Genomic DNA, 21,747 nt, shown 5'->3' with positions numbered 1-21,747 from the left:
ACAGGAGATTGACCACATCCTGTGGTTAAATGTTATTATTTTTTCTGAAGACTCTTTGAACTGACTTAACTGCTTTCATTTGATGTTTCAACTGACTTATCTGTAGTAATAGCCAAGCATGTATGCTTTGAAAATTTGAATTGATATCCTTTATGTATCACATGGATATCTGTTATATCCGTTGATGTCCTATTACATTTTGTATTTTCTGAGTATTTTTTAAAATTTAGGGGCCATCATATTCCTCATCTAATATAGGCTCTAATACATGGACACTTGGTATATACTTGTTAAAAGAATAAATATGCAAATGACTAGAAGAATAGGAGTTTTAAATCCTCCTTTTAAAGGAAAATGTTAATAATAAAAAATACCCGTAGTTCCACTTCCCTTTTTTAACTGATTTCATATTGCATCTTCCCTTTCACATACTGTTCAATTCAATTAATGTTGATTGAGCTGCTAATATGTCTCAGGCAATGTGTTAGGCTCATGTTAGGTTCAAGGGATACCAAAAATGAGTAAGACATGGTCCTTGCCTTTCCTTATCTTGAGGTTTAGTAGGAGATATGGGTATATAAGCAGATGGTCTCGGTGTGAAATTTAAATCAAACAAGCACAGTATGCTGTGAAAGCACAGTGGGTGGATTTCAGAGAAGTATTTCTGGAGGAAACTTGGGCTCTTTCTTGAAGAATGTATAAGCTCATGGAAAATTAAATCAAGATTGCCTAGCTAGGCGTTACCAGCAAGGAATTACATTAAAAATGCTTGGTGAAATAGGCAACTAACCAAAGTTCAAGGTAATTGGTGTGGAATTAAAAAGGGAGAGAGCTCAGTAAGAGTGTGCCAGGTTATGGAGGTCCATGCATGTCATGGTAGTAAAGGCCTGAAACTATGTACTCTAGGCCAATCAGTGTTAGCTTTCCAAGGAGGAGGTCACTGATACCTTGAAACTGAGCTTTAAGTATGTGTATGCAAATGAACCTAGTAAAATTGCTTCAGTATAAAGAACTCTTCATATAGGGAACATTTTATAAATGGAAAAGTAGACATTTAATAGTCACAAATGAGAGTTTAAAAGAAACTAGTTATCTCCATCAAGAGTCTCTATTTCATAGATTCTCTAAGGATTTTTTAAATTCTAGGTTAGCTTCCTCCAACACTATCAGTCTGTAATATTTTTCACTAAGTTCCCTCTTCCCCTTTTCTGAAGCTTCCTACCATTAAAATTTGCTTAAGTGAAACATAAATCTCGACATGAAGTATATTTGGGTGGGATAGGATACTGTGTCGAAGTTGTTTATTTGTACTGTTCTTAACACAATAGTTGAGTACAGATACACTCCAGACTTGAATAATGTGGCTAAATAGATAGTCTCCAGGTGATCAACTAAAAATAATTGTATTCTGTCATCACTTCTCCCATTGATCCCAAGAAGTGCCTCCAAGAAAATTACCTTTCCTTCTCTAGTATTAGAAATCTGTGGGATAGCACCATCCACCAAACTACCCATTAAACCACTATCTTAGAGTTGGAAACACTGAAACATCCTCATTTCCTTCTTAGGGTCCAGCAAAATGGTTCAGTACCTTGGCAGCACGCCCTTCCCTATAGAACCAGAGGGAGGGAGTGGGGAAAGAAAATATAGGAAGAACCAAAAGTGAGGATTTTATGAGAGACAAAGTGAAAGAAAGCTCTTAATGAAAGAAAACCCACACATTAAATGGCTTTCAGTACCCAGATCTAGAGTGCCTGGTTTGCATTGTAGTAACTTAACATTTGTCAGTAATGATGCCTACAAATATTGTGTTTATTATGTGTGTAAGAATGCATTTTATTTTGTTTTTTTGTTTTTTCGAGATGGAGTTTTGCTTTTGTCATTCAGGCTGGAGTGCAATGGCGTGATCTCAGCTCACTGCAACCTCCACCTACCAGGTTCAAGCAATTGTCCTGCCTCAGCCTCCTGAGCAGCTGAGATTACAGGCACCCACGACCAGGCCCGGCTAACTTTTGTATTTTTAGTAGAGACAGGGTTTCACCATGTTGGCTAGCCTGGCCTCAAACTCCTGAGTGTATCTACCTGCCTTGGCCTCCCAAAAGAGCTGGGATTACAGGTGTGAGCCACTGTGCCCGGCCAGAATGCATTTTATTTTTAAGTCTACAGCTAAAGATTATCTTGTCGTATTGTTGAATAGTGACAAAGCTACTACTAAGTGTGAATAAAGAGTTTGTAATTTTGCGGGCATTCATTAAATTAAATAAAGCCATATATGCCTATAAACCTAATAATCTTTTTTAAAAAACAATTTATTGAACCAAACTATTAAACCAAGTTTCAGTAAATTAGTTGCCTAACACTTGCACATAAAAAGCAACAAATGTTTTTTGATTCAATGAACAATTGATTATTAAAATCAAGCACATTTGTCTTACTGAACTGTTACAATTATTAAAAATGGAAGCAATGTAAGGCTGTATAGATCTTTGTAGGCTGCAGTTAAGTATAAATCTGTTGCTCCTTCTTTCGTATGTTAGCCTGAAAAAGAAAAAAGCATGCACTTGGAAATCACATGGGGAAATTTTATAATTTAGATGATTTGACAGATGATAAGCTGTCTCAAATCCCTTTAAGAAGATAGTGTAGTATAAGTAACACACAAATACATGAATAAGTGAATAACTTTTAAATTGACAATAATTTGAATGATCTAGACTTACCTCAATCTCTGTATTCTAAATAGGCATTGTGCTTAGAAAATGAGTATAAATAAGATTTTAGATAATTACTTAACACAGTAATTTGCATGTGGCATGCCTCTGCTAGGCTGTTTCTTAATGGAGCTCTGGCAGAATTTATAATTTGTAAAGGAGTGAAATAAGACTTTATCACCTTTTACTTAAAAGAAATGTATTTTCATTTCCTTAGAAAAATATTCCATAATTTAGAAATATGGCTATTCAGACTAGACTCTTTTCAGATTAAATTGAATTATGCAGCTTTACAGTGATGCTTTTTCTTTTAATTCATTGAACATTTTATATCCAGTAAAAAGTCAGCTAAAATTACTAGAGCAAATCAGGCTTTTCTTTAACACTTACTAAGTGGGCATGTATGCTTGTGTTTACACGTGTATGCAGGCACACATACAATAAACCATTTGGTAATATTCCAGAGACCCAACTATAATGCCAGTAAAAAATAAGAAATCTGTTGTCTGATGATATGTGTAGTACATGGCAACAGAACACTTAAGCTGAAGCATGAAGAACTTGTGAGCATGAATGTTAAACCTAGAAACAATTACTAAGTCACTTCTTAGCTACTGACAAAATCGAAAGGTTGGGAATAAAACCGGCAATAACTCTTGATCTTTTTTTAAAAAATGGTATTACTATCTCAGACATCCCTTCAGAAAGCATCATTTCTGTTAAGCCTGTGTAGAGATTAATCTGGCATTATCTTTTTAAAAATGTCTAGATTGACTTAAGCCTTTATTCAGATAAATGGGAAAATTTTATGTAACTAGAAATGAGCTACTAGTTTTCATTGTAAAACACAGTCACTACAGTATACCAAAAAGAATGTTGAGCACATTTGGGAAAAGGTAGCTTTTGTAAGCCTTTTTATTTGTTTTTAAGAGACAGGGTCTAGCACTGTCTCCCAGGCTGGAGTGCAGTGGTGTGATCGTAGCTCACTACAACCTCTACCCTCTGGGCTCTAGCAATCCTTCTCCCTAAGCCTCTTGAGTAGCTGAGATTACAGGCATGCCCAGGCATGTCCAGCTAATTTTTAAATTTTTTATAGATACGGGGTCTCACTATGTTGCCCAGACTGAATTCCTGGGCTCAAGTGATCCTCCTGCCTTGGCCTCCCAAAATGCTGAGGTTACAAGCCTGAGCCACCACACCTATCTTGTAAGTCCCTGTAGTAATAAAATATATCCTGAATATTGTGAGGAATGAGAGGAAAGTTAGAGATCAAATAAGGGGAAATTGAGATTCCTGTTTCCAACTCTTTTGTTCCTTTTTTCTCTCCTCTTTCCAGTTGAACTCCTGTTTCTTCCTAGGTGTTCATGTCTCACATTTCTTCCTGGCCAACTCTTCCTCATTTATGTAGGGTCCTCCTTGGATAGCACCTCCTCTATGAAAGTTTCTCTGACCCACAGAAGGAATTCATTATTCTCTCCTCTCTTTTCCCTTAGCCTTTATGAGACTATTATTTCCTCTTCATTTTTTGCTTATCCTTTGTATGGAGTAACTTCCTGAATCTATATAGCAGTGGTGTGGAGCCCTCTAGGAAGCATAGGAAATAGGGGAAATAGCAAGAGTTCTTCATAAACTGCAATAAGTGACAAGATGCAGCAAGACTCCCAGCCTTCCTGGCTGGCATGGGGCACTGATTGGTGTAATGTTCCAGTGTGGATATTACTGTGTATTCATCAGCGAGTCTACACAGATAGAGTCCGCATGTGTCCCAGTTGTGCTAATTCTTCTTCCTTTCATCATGCTAAAAAGGTAAGTATTGGGCGAAACTTTTTTACTTACAAGTATACATATTTCCTCTGTAAATGGGACAATTCCTGAGTCTAGGATTTGCTAGGTCTTGAGGATTATGGCTTTAAAAATAGACCTATGCTTTAAAGCATGTTCCACAGGAACATAATTTTTTGTTTATGTTTCTATTTTCTCCACGAGACTAGATGCTTGATAGAACTTACAACTTGATTCTTTATATTCTTGTCCATTAGCATGGGCAAAGCTCACACATATTATGAATAAAGTTGAGTAATATTTGTAGAATTAGTATATAAACGACACTGCTTAATGACAAAGTTTAACTCTCCATGAAGTTATTTGTATTTTCAGGAAAAAAAAATGCTGTGAGAACAAATGAGTCGCCCACTGGAGAACTTGGTAGGGGATGTCCTGGTATCTGCAAAACAAGAAGGACCATTTAAATAGCTTGCAGCCGCCTGTAGCCTGAGCCCTTCCTTTGTAAGCATCTACACACTCACAGGGATCAACAGTAACAGTATCTCCTCTCCAGCAGACGATCTGTTGGTCTTCTGAGTATTGAAGACTGATAAATGATAGAATCTCTTCTTGTCTGACATCTTTGAAACCCCCAATGTTCCAGAACCTGGAAAACCTGTTGTCGTATAGGGGCGTATCAACAAATCAGTGGCTTCACTCATCTGTCACCTCTATTTCAGGATTATTTCTGAAGTATTGATGATTAGAAATATGTTAGAATCTGACCTTTAGGGTATAAATTCACCCATTATCTACAGTAGCTTTCCTGCTTTCATAACATGATCTACACATTTTGTGGCTAAATAAATGCTCATTTTTCTGATGACCAAAGCTAACTTTTAGATGAATTACTGATATACAGAAACGATTTCATCCCAATTAACGTGTGAAACACAATTTAACTGTGATGATGTTTTCAGTCAAAGGCAGTTGCCTTGGCATTAACAGTGAAATCTTACATGCACAGGAAGGTTCAGCCTAACCCTGGCAGGATTCCTAGGCTGTTTCAGTACATGTGACGTTAATAATATGTAGCTTATCAGGTAATGATGCTCAGTTAGTAACATTCTTCAGTGAGCCAATGGCAGATATTTTTTAAAGTGATTATAATTTTTCTCTAAGGATTACCCAAGCATAATAAATAACAAAATATGAGCAAAAAATGTGATAATACAAGGGATTTTTAAATGGCAATGATTTTAACATATAGATAAATAAAAATAATCATGTCCATATTATATTGTTTGAAACTTAGTCTAGTGAATGACAAGAGATAGCATAGGTATTGAGATTTTAATTTATCTGATAGGCTTACTGAATTCCAATAGTTAATACATAATTCCTCTGTGTATTCAAATTGTTTCTAATTAGATGGACTTCTCTATTCTTTTAAAATATATTTTGTAAATATTCTTGTTATCTTTAGAATGTCTGTGGTGCTTGTAAAACCATATACAGCGATTTCTTTCATTTGTTTTTTTTTAATGCACAGTAGAGTATATAGGTCAGATAACGTTTGAAATGCATGACATGTTAGAAATCTTCCATTTACCTCTTTAAATTAATATTCGATTTTAGTATTTATTTATTTTTAAGACAGGGTCTCGCTCTGTCATCTAGGCTGGAGTGCAGTGGTACGATCATGGCTCTCTGCAGCCTCAGCCTCGCAGGCTCAAGCGATCCTCCCACTTCAGCTTCCTGGGTAGCTGGGACTACAGGTTCATACCACCCCACCTGGCAGGCTCTCACTATGTTACCTAGGCTGTTTTTGAACTCCTAGGCTCAAGCAGTCCTCCCATCTCAGCCTCCCAAAGTGCAGGGAGTATAGGCGTGAGCCACCACACCCGGCAAAATCAGTATTTTATAAGCGAAATTACATATATATATACACACATAACATAGTAGTGTATGTGTGTGTATATGTATGTATTACAGTTGTTCCTCACTATCCACAGAAGATTGAATCGAGGACCCTCTCAGATAACAAAATCTGCAGATACTGAAGTCCCTGATATAAAATGGCATAATACTGTATTTGCCTATAACCTATGCACATCCTCCTGTATACTTATTTATTTTTGAATACTATATTTTTGATCCTCAGTTGGTTGAATCTGCCATTGTCAAATCCTCATATACAGAGGGCCAACTGCATATATAATTTAATGATAGCAAATTACTAAAAATATCGAGGCCATAATAAAAATTATTGATAGCAAATTACTAAAAATATTGGGGCCAATAAAAATTAATGACTTCAAGAATTAAAAACACTTACTATACATATATGAAAATTAACTCGGTTATTCAGTTAGCTTGGATAGATGAAGCAGAAAGTTAAATGGTGATTATGAAAACTGAACTTTTGTATGTGTGGTTTAACTACATTGTGAGTTACGTGAGTGTGTTATTTCTCCTTTTGTCTCACTACTTTAATGGGAGATTATTGTTGCCCAACTCTGGGTCTAGTATGTAACCAACTCTTTTCAGCCAGATTCCTCACCTCCAAAAGAGTGTCTTGCATCTTTGGGTCTGGGCCCAGGTTCAACTCCAAGAACTGTACATCTCAGGGACCAAAGGTTATGCTTGGCAGGGAAGCCTAATGCCCCATCAGGGCACTCACTAATCTATCTGAGTAGACTATTAGTGTTTTTCTATTTTTAAAATGTGTTTTATATATGCACAGGTACTCTGGTATCAGCTGTTGTGTTTTCCAAAGAGTTGAGTGCATTATTATATCAACTCATCCATGCTCATAATATACGTATATGTGCCCAGGGGAATTTTGGGGAGCTAAGGGTAGGACTGGTGCAAAACTATGCAGTTACAAATTATAGGCTTCTGAAGAGGTAATCTGACTCAGTAAACCAGCCTCAAATCAAAAAAGATAAGTACTATGGTAAGACATAAGAGCTAATCTGCAAAACACAGCTTGCACAGCCCTGAATTCATTATTAAGATTTCCATAAAGACATAGAAAGGATGCTATAAATGACTGTCACCTCACAGACACTGCAGAAAGACCACTTACTTTCAAATTTGACATTCTCCTTCTCCATGAGTGTTCTTGGGAATTCCCGGAAGAGAGACAAGCATGTGAATAGGCCCTAGGGCAGGAAGGAGCTTGCTATGCTTGAGGAACTGGAGGAAGGCCATCACAACTAGAGCAAGAAAGAGAGGGCCTCAATTGGAAGATAGGTGGGATACAAATTAAGCGGAGACATGAAGGTCATGTCAGGAGTTGGCCTGAAAAATCAGTGTACAGCCATTGAAGAGCTTCATGCAGACATGTGACAAAATTGGATGTACATTTAAAGCTATTGTGTGGAGAGTTGATATGGGGGCTGGGGGGCAAGATAGGAAATGGGGCCCATTAGGAGTTATTGCAGTGGTACATGTGAGAGATAGCAGAGACTTAGGCTGGTGACATTGTAGTGGAGATAGAAGTCTTGATTCAAGTCCTGTTTTGGAGATACAATCAGCAAGATTTAGTTAGAGATCAGTACCTACATAATAGAAAAAGTGGTTGGGCCTCTTCACCCTCAGGTACTAGCTCAAATAACAGGTCAAACCAGAAAATCATGAAGTGGTGCTTATAGTTTCATTCCCCCATTTAATTATTTAATCAGAATATTAATTATTCACTCAGAAAACATTTATTAAGCTCTTCCTGTGAGCCAGGCATTGTGTAAGGTGCTGAAGAGACAGTGTCCCATTATCGGTCATGTGCTCTGCCTGACAGACCCTTACACCAGTGGTTGGCTTGATTTACTTTGTATCTTAGAACATGGTGCTAAGGAGACCCACATTTTTCATTGTATCCCCATAGACTTTGTTCATTTAGACACATGGTTCCCTTCAGGGGTCTTTGGGGAGCCCCTGGGGTAACTAGAAATGGATGGACTTGGCACACTGGTTGGCACGCTGACAAGGTAGTTCTGCCGCACCTAGAACAGGGCCTGGTGCTGACAGTCTTGCCATATACAGGACATCTGCACACTCGTGATATAGAATCATCCAGCCAAGACACCCAGTAACACTCCTACTAATGAGCCCTGATCAGCTTCACACTGACCAGTGACTACTCTCCTGCCCTCACCAGTACTCAAACTGTCTGACTTTAATCAATGATTAAAGGGCACATAAGTGGGAATTCTTTATGTCTGTATTCTTCCCAGTCTTTCTGCATGATCCTTTGGGGTATTCCGAGCCCCTTGTCTTACCCTTCTCTGCTCCCCAAATTGTGTCCAAGGGGCAAGCTAGTAGGGCAGCACAGACAAGAAAAAAGCTAGTCCTTTTCCTTTCTTTTGTGTGTGTTCTTGGGAAATGACCTTAATCTCCATTACTTTCATTTCCTTGTCTGTAAAACAGAAATAGCACTAGTATCTACTTCATAGGGTTGCTGTGTTGCAATCTCTAGAGCACTTAGAACAGCACTTACTCTTGGCACATTTTCTTAGTCTTTTGGGCTGCTTAACAGAATACCATAGCTTGGGTGGCTTGAACAACAGACATTTCTCACAGTCCTGAAGGCTGGAAGTCTGATATCAGCGTGCCAGCGTGGTCTGGTTCTGGCAAGGGCTCTTTCCTGGATTGCAGGCTACTGACTTTTTCTTATATCTCTACACGGAGAAAAGAGAGGAGAGAGCTCTCTGGAGTCCCTTTGGTAACGACCCCAAATGAGGGCTCCACCCTCATGACCTCATTACCTCCCACAGGCCCCACCTCCTAATATCAGCACTTTGGGAGTTAGGATTTTAACCTATTAATTGGGGAGGGGGCACAAATATCCAGGTAGTTGCACACACAATAAGCACCCAATGAATATTTGTTGTTATTGTTATTGTTCAACAAGTGGAAGGCAGTGTGTTGGATGACCATGCAGGTGACGCGGATGAATGTGTCACCATTACAACTTCTGCCTTCATCACTAAATGAAGAGATATCAATTGCTTAAATGCAAGGCAGCACGAGATATGTTTTTTTACAAATAAAAATCTGATAGTGGTGATTCTTCGCTTAACTGCTTAATGAACCTCTGTTACCACTGCTCAAACGCTTGGATTTCAGGTCTGGCAATCTCATCTCACTAGGTTTGTTCTTCAGCTTTAAGTTAATTTCCCAGGGGAAATTACTCCTTTTTCCAGAGTTAGTCCCAGTCCTACCTTAGCAAGATTGCCTCCTACTTGTGCATTAACTAGGCGCCGCTCTTGGTTCCTGTTTCCCATCAGCTCCAACCTGAAGTTCCTGGCTTTCCCCCACCACCTCGAGCACTGCTTTTAATCTCCAAGTCAGTGCTATTCCTTGGGTTAATGTGGCACCATTTTATTTTTTAAATCCCAGTCTTTAACTCTACTTGCTGCTCAGCCTCATGGTCAAAGATCTATTACTGATGAAATTTTACAAATGTTGTATTCTGGATGAAATTAATTTTGACCATTTCTGATGGGAATTGCAAATTGTACACTAGAAACAGAAGAACAATTTATTATACAGGGTAATAATACAGTGTGAATCAACATCACTATAAATAACAGCAATAACAAATATTTATCTTTCTGATATGTAGTCTCATTTTTTCATGTTCTAGAGTTATCTTTTTTTTTCCTTGTGAGCCCTAATGTTCTGAAGATTCATAAATGGTAATTAATGCTTCAAATTTATAATTGATATCCTTCATATCATAGTAGAACTCTGACATCAATTTATTCACAAAATCTCTAATTAGTTAATTAACAATTTATTCATGAGACTGATTTAATTTGGGCATTATATGAAATTTCACAAAGCACAGTAAAAATTTTCAAAAATATCTAGTAACTATGGCTTAATTTTGTGTTCTATTAAAAAATAATGTGAGTATAAAAATATGTTAAAGTTAGAAAACTCAGTAGCTTCTCTTCAAGACATTGAATTCTATTATAACTGATATTTTTTCCTTTTCAGACATTTATCATACATATAGAAGAAATGATAAAATGGTTTCATTTGTGTAAAGATATTTTTAAATAATGGGACGAATGAATACTAGGAGAGAGAATGTTGTCAGACACAGTTAACTACATAATCTAAAACTCAACATGAAACTCTACACCCCTCAAATTTGTCTAAAGCTATTATGATTTATTGAAAACTACCAGAATGCTAGTCCCCCTGACTTTTTAAATATCCTCCTTTAAATACGAACCCCTTAGGAAATAAAATCTATTGCCATGTATAGCTAAACTTTGGTATTTGTATGATTTTTTTTAAGCTCATGTAAAGTTCAGATTTACAGTAAATGAAATGGATAGCATGATTCTCTAACTGGGTTAATTCATTTAATCATTACTTCAAGAGTCATTAATTAAGCAAATATGTATTAATGCTAGGTTAGATGCTAACATAGCAAAGATCAGTAAGTTGAGAGCCCAGTGATCCAGGGTCTGGTATTTTTCATAGGCCAAATAACATGTTTAAGGAGCCTATAAATAGCAGCAATTTTATTAATGTCAGTAGACTTTAATCAATGTTTATTAAACATTTTAACAATCCAAAATTGTCTGTAATGTATGTAGGTTTTCTAGGTACTTATAGTCAAAAACAAGGATAACTACGAGTATATATTATATCTATAATACATTAGTCGCATTCAAAGGAAGAAATCTCACAAAATTGTTATCGTCACTATACAGGCAACAGTAGATTTGTTGAAAGTGTTTTTTGTCTATTTTGCATTGTAATTTATGTAAGGTACATTGTGTGATTGCCTTATTATAGATTCTAATTGGAATAAATAGCTATGCTATTAAATGGAATTACGTACATGTAACCATGGTTTTTAGAACATGCCTATATGAAGATTTATGTAATAATTTTAGGTAAACATTTTATATGTGAAAATAATAGAATTGGAAATAATGACGGACGTTAAAGGACTTTGAGGTATCCAGAATGCAATTAAGAGAGGCAGAAGTTGCATAAATGTTCAGACATATTTATAATTTTTAGTATCCCATCTTTTCCTTTTGGAAAGGAGAATAAGGGAGAGAATACTAACTGGTGATCTCTAAAACATGCTATCCTTTGATGATGTTTCAGAACTTAAAGCAAAAAAGCAAACAAGTGAACAAAAAGAAAAACTAATTTAGCATCCTTTTATCTCACTCTATAGTATTCGTACATGAAGCTCGATACCTTTACTTGATGCTTTTCCAAATGACTCATGCCTTCTAAACTGGAAAGACTGGCAGTGTCATTATTGGAAAATCTGCACTGTGGAGTGGTTGAGGGCATGAGCTGTGGAGTGGATGGCCTGCCTGTGTCACTAAACGCTGTGTGATCTTGGGCAAGTTACTTAACTTCTCTGGGCCTCCATTTTCTCATCAATAAACTGGGAGGGGAATTGCTCGGCGGGCAATTGTGAGGATTTATAAGTTAATATAAAGCTTAGTACACTGTGTGGTTTATTGTAAGAACTCAGCAAATGTTAGCTCTTACAAGGTTAAACCCCAAGGATGAAATGTCCTTTTAAAATCAAGCCAGATCATAGCAGAGGAAGAAATGGTTGATAAATGAGAAAATGATCTACCTCGCTAATAACCAAGAAATTCATATTAACTTTTCCACAATTGAATAGGTGTTCTGTATTTATTAATAATAACTATTATTAGTAATGATTTGGGTCTGTGAGCACCTTCACAATTTTGAGGGTGCAACCATTTTGGAAGGTGATTTGCCCTGTCTGCTCTACAAAATTTTAAATGTGGGTACTCTTTCACCCAGTAATTTTACTTGTAAGAATTTCTTTTTCAGAGATACCCTCTAATATGCACATACACGTGTATGCACGCATGTATGTACGCATATGCATATCTCTATTAATTGCTATGTTACGTTAAATTAGGGGAAAATGCTTCTGATATGACATGGTGCCCATAATTTCATGTAAAATGACAAATACAATTAGCTTAATTATTTACATATAGCACGTGATCCCACTTTTGTGGGAAAAGCATCTATTTTTATGTGTGTGTTTTCAAGGGGAAAAATACATGTTTAAGGATGCACACACGCAAAAATAGCAAAAGGATACATGGAAACTCATAGTCAATAGCTATGATGTGTATCATCTCCTTTTGTTCAGAAAGTGTTTCTAAACTGTGCCAAAATTTTGTCAGATATCATTAATATTTGAAAAATTGAAATGAAAACCATTTTCTGCAAAAGATATTGCCTACTATATTTATGGCATACAGAAAATTGTGACCTCATGTGTCTAATGATAGACAAATAAAAAAGATAAAAATGTTTAGTGTAGTATAGATTTGACTTATGAACACTGTCTCATGTTTTAAAAAGTTTTGATTTTTTTTAAATCATCTAAGAAAAACAGCTATATGAACACATTTGCAAATCTATTGATGCTTATTTTTTTTTGCTTCTTTTTAAAAGTGATTATGTTTTTTATCTTCCCAGAGTTACTGGAGGTGAACTGTTTGAAGACATAGTGGCAAGAGAATACTACAGTGAAGCTGATGCCAGGTAAGTGACTTGCCCTGGGCAAGATACAAGACTCAACATTCAGATAATACTTTTTCAGCATATTTCTTTACAAATGCATGTTTGTACAAACAAATGTTTTAAGGATCTCCGGGATGATTCTTAGAAAAAAAAAACTCCATGAATCTGGTCTATACTTTTATCTAGCATCTGTAGTTAGATTACATATTTTATCAAAAACAACAAGGAAAAACAAACCAAAACACCCCACCTAATTGGAATGACTTCAGCTAAAGCAATATATTTTTTAGTGAAAGTCAGAGATCAAAGATTGAAATCCTCTAATCCCTAGATAGATTCTAGGTTGCCCAGTGGTAGCCAGTAGTCACATGTCGCTATTGCAATTTCAATTAATTAAAATTAAATTAAATTAAAAATTTATTTCTCAGTTGGTCTAACCATGTAGTTGGTCTAGCCAACTGCCTAGTAGCCACAAGTGTCTAGTAGCTACCAATTGGCCAGACCAGATATAGAACATTTTCATCATCACAGAAAGTTCTACTGAACAATGAATATCTAATCAGAAAACAGAAACAGCCTGAAAAAAGTCTCAGTGGTCTCTTTAAGGAACTATTATTAGCTAATTAACTCTTTGGAAATTTCATTAAAACCCTTGAACCCCTGAGTTGAAATATATTTATTCAGGCATTTAAGAGAGTTCAAGAGTAATTTTTCAATCTTGTTAATTGGCAAAATCTTTACAAAAGTTTTAAAAAGGCTAAGTTTTTTGTCTAATTTGCAACTTCCTAGGCTATCCAAGGCAACATTTTTGGAGTGGAGTAACATTAACCACTTGCTTAGATGTTACTTAGATTGCATGGTGTAAATTTTCCTGTGTACTTTTATATATTCTGTAGCTGTCATTTATTTTTAAAAATCTGATCAAGAGTGATTGGCTCATTATTAGCAATTAAATCAGATGTTTGGGAGCAGAGATTGACTCTGCTCCCATTCTCCAATGCCGTCAGAGCTTCCTAAGGCTTGCTAATCCCATTGTAGCCTGACCCTCAACAGATGTCCAGCTGATATTAAGGTTCCCAGCCCCTCCTTGCCCTCAGAGGCACACTTCTAAGTTTCTAATTTTTCTTCTTGGTTTAATGCACTGTTTATGGCACTTTGTGAATCTATCTGTACATGACTATGCTCTAATTTTTTAATGGAATTTTTATGGCCAAAGTCAAATAGAAAATTCTGTGTAATTTATACTATGATGAGTGAATCATCACTTGATCAGTTTACCCCAAATCCCCACATTAGGGTCCTGAAAGGGGCCTTGGGGAACCTCTGGAAGTAGCTATTTGGCCACTTGCCAAGAAACAGTAATACTTTTAATCAAGGTACTAAACTAGGGAATTTCATTTATTTTGCCCTTCAAAGTTATGTTAAACAGGCTGTTACTTGGTTTGAAAAATACTGGTTGAAATTAAAATAGAGACTATTTTTACTGCTAAAGAGCTCTAAGATATTTTTTATGAAAGCTCTCCGATAAAATCAAAGAGAAGGAACATTCCCTTCTAACTACATAAAGAGGCTATTTCTCAGTCAGATGTGGTGGCCCACTCCTATAATCCCAGAACTTTGGGAGGCCGAGATGGGAGGATTGCTTGAGCCCAGGAGTTCGAGACCAGCCTGGGCAACATGGTGAAACCCTGTCTCTGCTGAAAATACAAAACTTAGCCAGGTGTGGTGGCATGCACCTGTAGTCCCAGATAATCAGGAGGCTGAGGCAGGAGAATCACTTGAACCTGGGAGGTGGAGGCTGCAGAGATCGTGCCACTGCATTCCAGCCTGGGCAACAGAGTGAGACCCTGTCTCAAAAGAGGCTATTTGATTGTCAAAAAATTGTAAAAATTTTTTACTAGTTCTCAAAAATTTAAGAATTGAATCCATTCTCACTAGTAAAAAAAATGGTGAAGTCCATTTAGTATGTATTATTGTTTACTTCTTTATCTTCTGTTATTCCCAAGATTCAATAATTTATGCTTGTTGTTTGAGAACAGGAAGAGAAATATTCCTAAAGAGTAGTGCAAAGTGAACATTATTGTAAAAGAAAAAAGATTCCTGTGGTTTAAAAATAATGACCAATACTCAAATAAACAATGTAGTCAACAGCAATGAATGTGAGACACTTTTAGTGGTATTGTTAATAAAAGAGCTAGAAAATCATAGTCATGATCAATTTTTAAAATATTTACATTGTAATAAATCAGATGGTGATTATTTTTTTAAATTCAAGATTTTTCTTTAGAATAATATTATTTTATACATTAAGTGGTTGAAAATGTCCTTATTAAAATGTTTGCTTCATCTTTCAATGAATAAATGTAGTTCAGGATGTACTTGCATTTGAATTGCACAGTGAACTTATACAAAATTCATCAGTGTGATATGTTCTGCATTATTATATGTCAGATGACAGTTCACAGGACCTTATAGGTGCCAAACAAGGATTTCTCCTCTCTAATTAGCAGTCCCATTTGATATCAGTGAACCCTTAATAAGAATAGCATAAAATGTGCGTTTTGATATAGTATGAAGCAAAAGTTTTTCTTCACTGAAGTGTATGGAAGTGGGTTTAATAATTACCAATGCTCCAGGGGATTGTAAATTTGTATTTATTTATTCTTTGAAAGCTCCCTAGCTCTTCCCCAAAGTATTCTTACACTAAAGCGGGGTTTATTTTATTCATGAGTTTACTTTAAATTCTCCCTTTATTGTTGGAGACTTGCATTTGTTTTCCTGTTATATACTTTACAAAAAGCAACGCTTCTAAGGCGAAATGGTAAATGTGTCCCTCCATTTTTTTTGACCCTTGTTTCACCTGCCACTTCATCTGTGTTTACCCTCTTGTTTCAACACCTGTTTAATTGTGACTTCAGATTTTAAACAGTTTAGATGTGTATAAGAAATACCTGGAAATTTTATATCTCTGAAGAATTTTCCCAGAACATTATGGGAATTCTTTATAAATTTTTCTTTCTAAATATGGAGATTTTACCTTCTTATACATATTATTTAATCTGTACACTTACAATGAAAACAACACAACTCAAATTGTTTTGTCTGAACATGTCACAAAGTCTATGTTGGATGTCATTTTTGTTAGAACCAAAATTAGCTTTATTCAGCTTTATTTGATTCCAATGTAAAGCTAAAAAAAGTGAAGAAATATAATTTTTGTTTGTTTGTTTGTTTCATTGGGACTTTCATTTTATTTCATATTCAATGTGATTATGTGCCTTTAAAATGTTCTCCCTTCCATTCTGCCCTTGTATCTTTGCAGTCATTGTATACAGCAGATTCTAGAAAGTGTAAATCATTGTCACCTAAATGGCATAGTTCACAGGGACCTGAAGGTCAGTATATGGAGTCCATAAATCTGAATCAAAGCAGTTTTATTTTTTTTTCTGGGGAAAGGGCAGAGGGTGGGTATTTAAAATGGTTCCCTTGCCTTTCCCAACTTGTTTCTAAAATGAGTAAATGATGAAATGATAATGCATGATGCCTCTTCCAGTTTGCTCATCTACAGGCTAAATATACATCATAGCAAAAAGGGAAGAATACGAAAGAATACAACCTGCTAAGTTTCCAAGCAGTAAACTACCTACCAAAAGGGATTGAGGAGCAGGCTTTCTTGAATTGCCCAGCATTTGCCTGGAGATAAACTTGGCCTGTGATGTATGTCCGCCTGTAGATTTTAAACACCACTTCTGTTCTGAGACCATGGGTTGCTGTAGCAGAACAACTGGTTACGCATTGCTCCATTTGAGTCTGATGAACCCTTAGGCAAGAGATATTAATTGCCAGCTAAATTAAAGCACAAGAAGTTAATGATTTATCAAAAATTCATTAGGTATCTTAATTTAACCTTAGTGGTGCCCTGTTAATGTGACAGCTTTTAGAACAATACTGGAAAAATGGGAGAGAAAAGGGAAACAATTTATGTGACGGGGTGGAGGGGGAACACCACAGCTATAAAGATTGTATTTGTGTTCCACTTTATTTCCTGGAAGAATTTATAACCAGGAAATGATCTCTTGAATGACATAAAGTGTTTTCAAAATGGATTTTTCTAGAACAAATGGACCCACATTCTGGCTCACATCTGGCAAGATCTGATTGTTCTGAGGTAGTAGTCACTCTACTTGAGCAATATGTTTACATGACTGAAGGTGGTACAATACAACCCCAGTTGTCTGCTAGCTCTGCACTTTAACCCAGTCTCTCTGAGGGTATACAGACAGTGAGTGTAAGCTTGGAACTAACACACGCCCCCTGGTGTTTGCATGCAGTCATTGCATTCAGCAGATCCTGGAGGCTGTGCTACACTGCCATCAGATGGGCGTGGTCCATCGGGACCTGAAGGTGAGTAATGCGGTTGAAGAAGATAAACCACCACACAGTTCCTAATGACTGTTCAGCTGCAATTATGCCTGTAAAGGCAAAAATATGAGCAATAAAGTTGTGTGGACTTATTCCAGCACGTTACTCAGGAACTTTCCCTCAGCACAGTCTCTCTTATTTCATCTCTAACACACACTTGAGACATATAAATCTTGATTTATCCAGATAGAAATAACTTCCCAACATTAACAATAAATAGGATGCTGTATTTCTTTCCTTGTAAGGATAGATATAGCATTAATGTGACTTTCAGTAGGGTTTGATGATCTTCACTCTAAATTTGTTCTGTGTACATTGATCAAACATTTTATATTCATGTGATATATACCCAATATTATGTAAATACTTAGTAAAATTATAAAGTGTGTAGAGATAAAGTTATTAGGTGAAGTTTTAGCCTAAACGATTATGTGCTAAAGAACCTCATTTTGAATTCTGACATTCTCTTTCCCTTAACATTAGTCCTAGGAATTCTGAGGACACTGAGGCCTCTTAGTTTTTTATTTATTTATATTCCTAAAGACCAAGATAATAGTGTCTTCTAAAACTACAGATGTAAAGAAAGCAAAACAAATTTAATCATCAAATAATATTTATATAGCAAATATATATGGATATCCCTATATACATATTCTCATTTGAATGCCTACTGATACCCTTAAGACTTCACTCAGCTTCTGATACCCTTGAGGACAGAGAATTTTTAAATCATTTAGAAATGAAATACCTCACAAGGGGAGTACTTTTTCATTAATTTTCCGTCTCCATTTCCCAGCACTCTAGTTTTACCTGTGGAATTTCAGAAAAATAGTGAAGCCTAGAAATCAAAAAGAAAAACTACTGGATGAGTAAAATAGTAAATGTGAGCACTGTATATAGTTTTGATTCTTTCAAACTCAGCATTTTCTAGGCATTAGGACAAAGGTGGCAAAGGATAATTTAGAATGTCTAAAACTATGTGTGTTTAGTGAGAGGACCTAGACTTATTTCTCACGTGCAGACTTTTCTGGTTATAAAAAAAATTATAAATCCATATTTCCAGTCACTTAATGTTCTAGAAGACTATATCTCTAAACCAATTACATGAAGATGTGATTTATAAGCAAAACATTGCCTTAGTTTTCTGCAATCTTTTGATTTCATTTAATTCTGAGAGTTTTAAATATCAAAAGCAAAGGTATGGTTAAGGGCATTTTCTTCTGAAGAGCCAAGATCGGACTGTATATCTGCTAACACTTACCAAATGTACCCACTAGTATAAAGCAAAAGCAGTGTGTTTCTTTGAAAATTCATGTATTTTACAGTCACCTCAAAAATTCTTTACTGGCCATTTACAGACAGAGCCCCTTTTGTTACCTCTCAGAACCCACAGCACTACTTTCCTTTTAAGTGAACATATATGAACATGCACATCATTTGTGCAATTTTTTTCAGACACTTCTATAAATTTATTATTTGAAACATTTTACTCCATGTTATATAACCATAAGTGGACTTTAAAAGCCAAGTATGAAAAAATGTGAATCCTCTTCCATAACTTTAAAGATATTTTTTGTGGAATTGTAATGCAGGACTTCTCTAAACATCTGGACTCAGGTGAGCACTTCAAAGACTGGAACTTTAATAGGACATGGGCTGTGAAGAAAAATATATTCTCTGACATATGAGCTAACGTCACTAATTAAAAACTTAAGCAGATGATTTTTAGGGAGGCTTACTAGCAAAAGAAATAACTTGCTGCATTCCCCACCAGATTTCTTTAAGGCAGGGAAAGTACTTTTGCTCTCCATTCTTATTCTGATTCTGGGAAAGGACAGAAATGAGCTTTTGAGAGAGCTTGTTATAATTTTTTTAGTTGTTGTCTTAGTTTGTGTCAAATTGCTGACTTGGATGGATTTCAGTTGAGTCTGGTTCTCAGTGCTTGCTTCAGTAGGCCATTTCATAAACACACTGAGAGAGTTCAAAACACGTGCATTAGAGGCAGTTGATGAACCTCTTGAACGTGCCAAATCCCTGCCTTTGTTTTGTGCCTTTTATACCCATGATGTATACTCTGATAAATATATTGCTTGTGATAGCATGTTTACCAATATAGTAAAGTTAAAAAGATCAAGTGCTGAAATTTTTTATTACCAGGCCTTAAACAAAAACTTGCCTTTACTATTCCTATGCTATTTATTTTTGTGTCCATATACTAATTAATATATTAATTGATGTGCGATAGAAATGTTTGATGCACATAGTTTAATTTGTCCACATCAGTGAGAAAAAGAAACACAGGAAATGTCATGTTTATCATGATCAACAGCACCTATGAGGATATAAGTGCTGTACAATTTGTATATAAGCCCTCTGGAACCATAGCTGTTTAACGTAATGCGATACTCCACAGTACCTAACGTAGGGGCTTATACCTGGCCAATACCTGCAGCATATTCCTTCAATTTAGAAATGAATGAAGGTCAACCAAAAGTACATCTATAATATAAAAGGCAGCATTCAGTAAAATAGGTTATTAAGTGTTCATTAATATTTGAATAACATGAAGATAAGTATATCTTCAGAATAAAGATCACTATTTAGCTGAATAACTGCTGCTCACTGGGGCTCATTAGACAGTGGGAAATTATGAGGACCTATAATCAAGACTGAGGTACAACAGGCAATTTCAGGATGTCCCTGAAACAAGCAATAGGAGAAGAGTCAGGGTGGTGGGATATCAGCATCAAGAAGGTACATCCATTGGCACCAGGCAGAACCTAGTGGATACATGGACCACAGCCTTTTGTCTGAGGTATGTCCAGTGGCAGGCCAATTAATGTAGATCTAGATAATATTAGGAGGATCTAGTGGTGGTGATAAACCGTACAGTACAATTCAGGGATAGGACTGCAGTCTTTGGGAGCGTTTGGATCAAGTCAGGGTCTTAATAATCAAAATGGTAAAAGATGCCATTTATCAAGCAGTTACCATGTACCCTGCGCTGTCTTATCATACAAATCTTCAGAACAACTTTATGAGGAAGGTGCTCTGATCATCCTCATAGTATGTAAACGAAAATTTAGCAACCACAAATGAAAGAACTTAAGATCACTCAGCTAGTAAAATATGATTGGTGCCTAAGAAATTTGATTCCAAGTCTGCATGCTTAATAACTACTACTTCTCAATTTAGTTAGTTGGATGAATTAAAAGCCTGTAAAGACACCAAAGAATGAGTCAAAACGATAGGAAAATAATTTTGCTAGCAACATTCACAATAATTTGTGGAAATGGTTCTAAGTTTAGTGAATCAAAAGGTTAAAATAGTCCTGCCTATGGGTCTTCCAGAGATAAAATCTGTGTCATTGGGAATAAAGAAAATAAGATATAATGTAGAGTAGGGGGCAGTACAATCTGGTAGTAGACAGGTGTATGAAGTAAAACTTTTTCATTTAGAAAATCAGTAAGGTAGCATTGACCACAGCCTTTGGAAAACGAGACAAAGAAGAATCAAATGCATTTGCCACATTTAATTAGTAATTGCCACATGAAGACAATTAGTATTGGGTGCTTAAGGCGGGTGGATCATGAGGTCAGGAGATCGAGACCATCCCGGCTAACATGGTGAAACCCCGTCACTACTAAAAATACAAAAAATTAGCGGGGCGTGGTGGCGGGCGCCTGTAGTCCCAGCTACTCAGGAGGCTGAGGCAGGAGAATGGCATGAACCCAGGAGGCGGAGCTTGCAGTGAGCAGAGATCGCCCCACTGCATTCCAGCCTGGGCAACAGAGCGAGACTCTGTCTCAAAAATAAATAAATAAATAAATAAACTTGATAGATAGATAGATAGATAGATTCTTTATGAAGAGCTGAGTGCTGTAACTCAGTGTTGGATATTTGTGAATTGGTGGTTTAAAGTTCAAATACAAAAAGAGAAGAATGAATATTCATCAAACATTCCTTCAGCAACCACTAAGGCATCATTTTAAATGTGAGCATACATTACTGAGCAAAACAAGAACAGACCTTGTGTGCATGAAACCCTGCTGGCCATTGAATTAAGGATCATGTAAAAATATGTATGTAGGCCCGGTGCAGTGGCTTATGCCTGTAATCCAATCACTTTGGGAGACTGAGGCAAGAGGATTGCTTGAGGCCAGGAGTTCAATACCAGCCTGCGCAACATAGCAAGACCCCCCCATCCCTACAAGAAAAAAAATCAATATATATACATATGTGAAAAGCATATTGATGATGTTCTTCCCAGAAAGGAGGAAGTACCTCA

General features: G+C 36.3%; 1 protein-coding gene across 27 annotated transcripts in view; it reads left to right on the top strand.

The window, feature by feature from the left end:
- CAMK2D (calcium/calmodulin dependent protein kinase II delta) overlaps window positions 1-21,747 on the top strand; it is a 319,504-nt gene that overhangs the window by 203,554 nt on the left and 94,203 nt on the right. For 16 of the 27 annotated variants that reach the window (XM_024928515.4, XM_008955419.5, XM_057302146.2 and 13 more), the window contains exons 5-6: window positions 12,993-13,058; window positions 16,360-16,432. In XM_024928515.4, the coding sequence (XP_024784283.1) occupies window positions 12,993-13,058; window positions 16,360-16,432 (139 nt within the window). Of the gene's footprint in view, window positions 1-12,992; window positions 13,059-16,359; window positions 16,433-17,368; window positions 17,442-21,747 lie in introns of all 27 variants that reach the window. The other 11 variants (XM_063603579.1, XM_057302147.2, XM_024928504.4 and 8 more) reach the window with 1 other exon arrangement.

This window comes from Pan paniscus, chromosome 3 (assembly GCF_029289425.2).
Source record: "Pan paniscus chromosome 3, NHGRI_mPanPan1-v2.0_pri, whole genome shotgun sequence".
Classification (NCBI taxonomy): Eukaryota; Metazoa; Chordata; class Mammalia; order Primates; family Hominidae; genus Pan; species Pan paniscus.
Note: the sequence above shows the minus strand (reverse complement) of the source record. Positions and strands in the feature narration are given on the sequence as shown.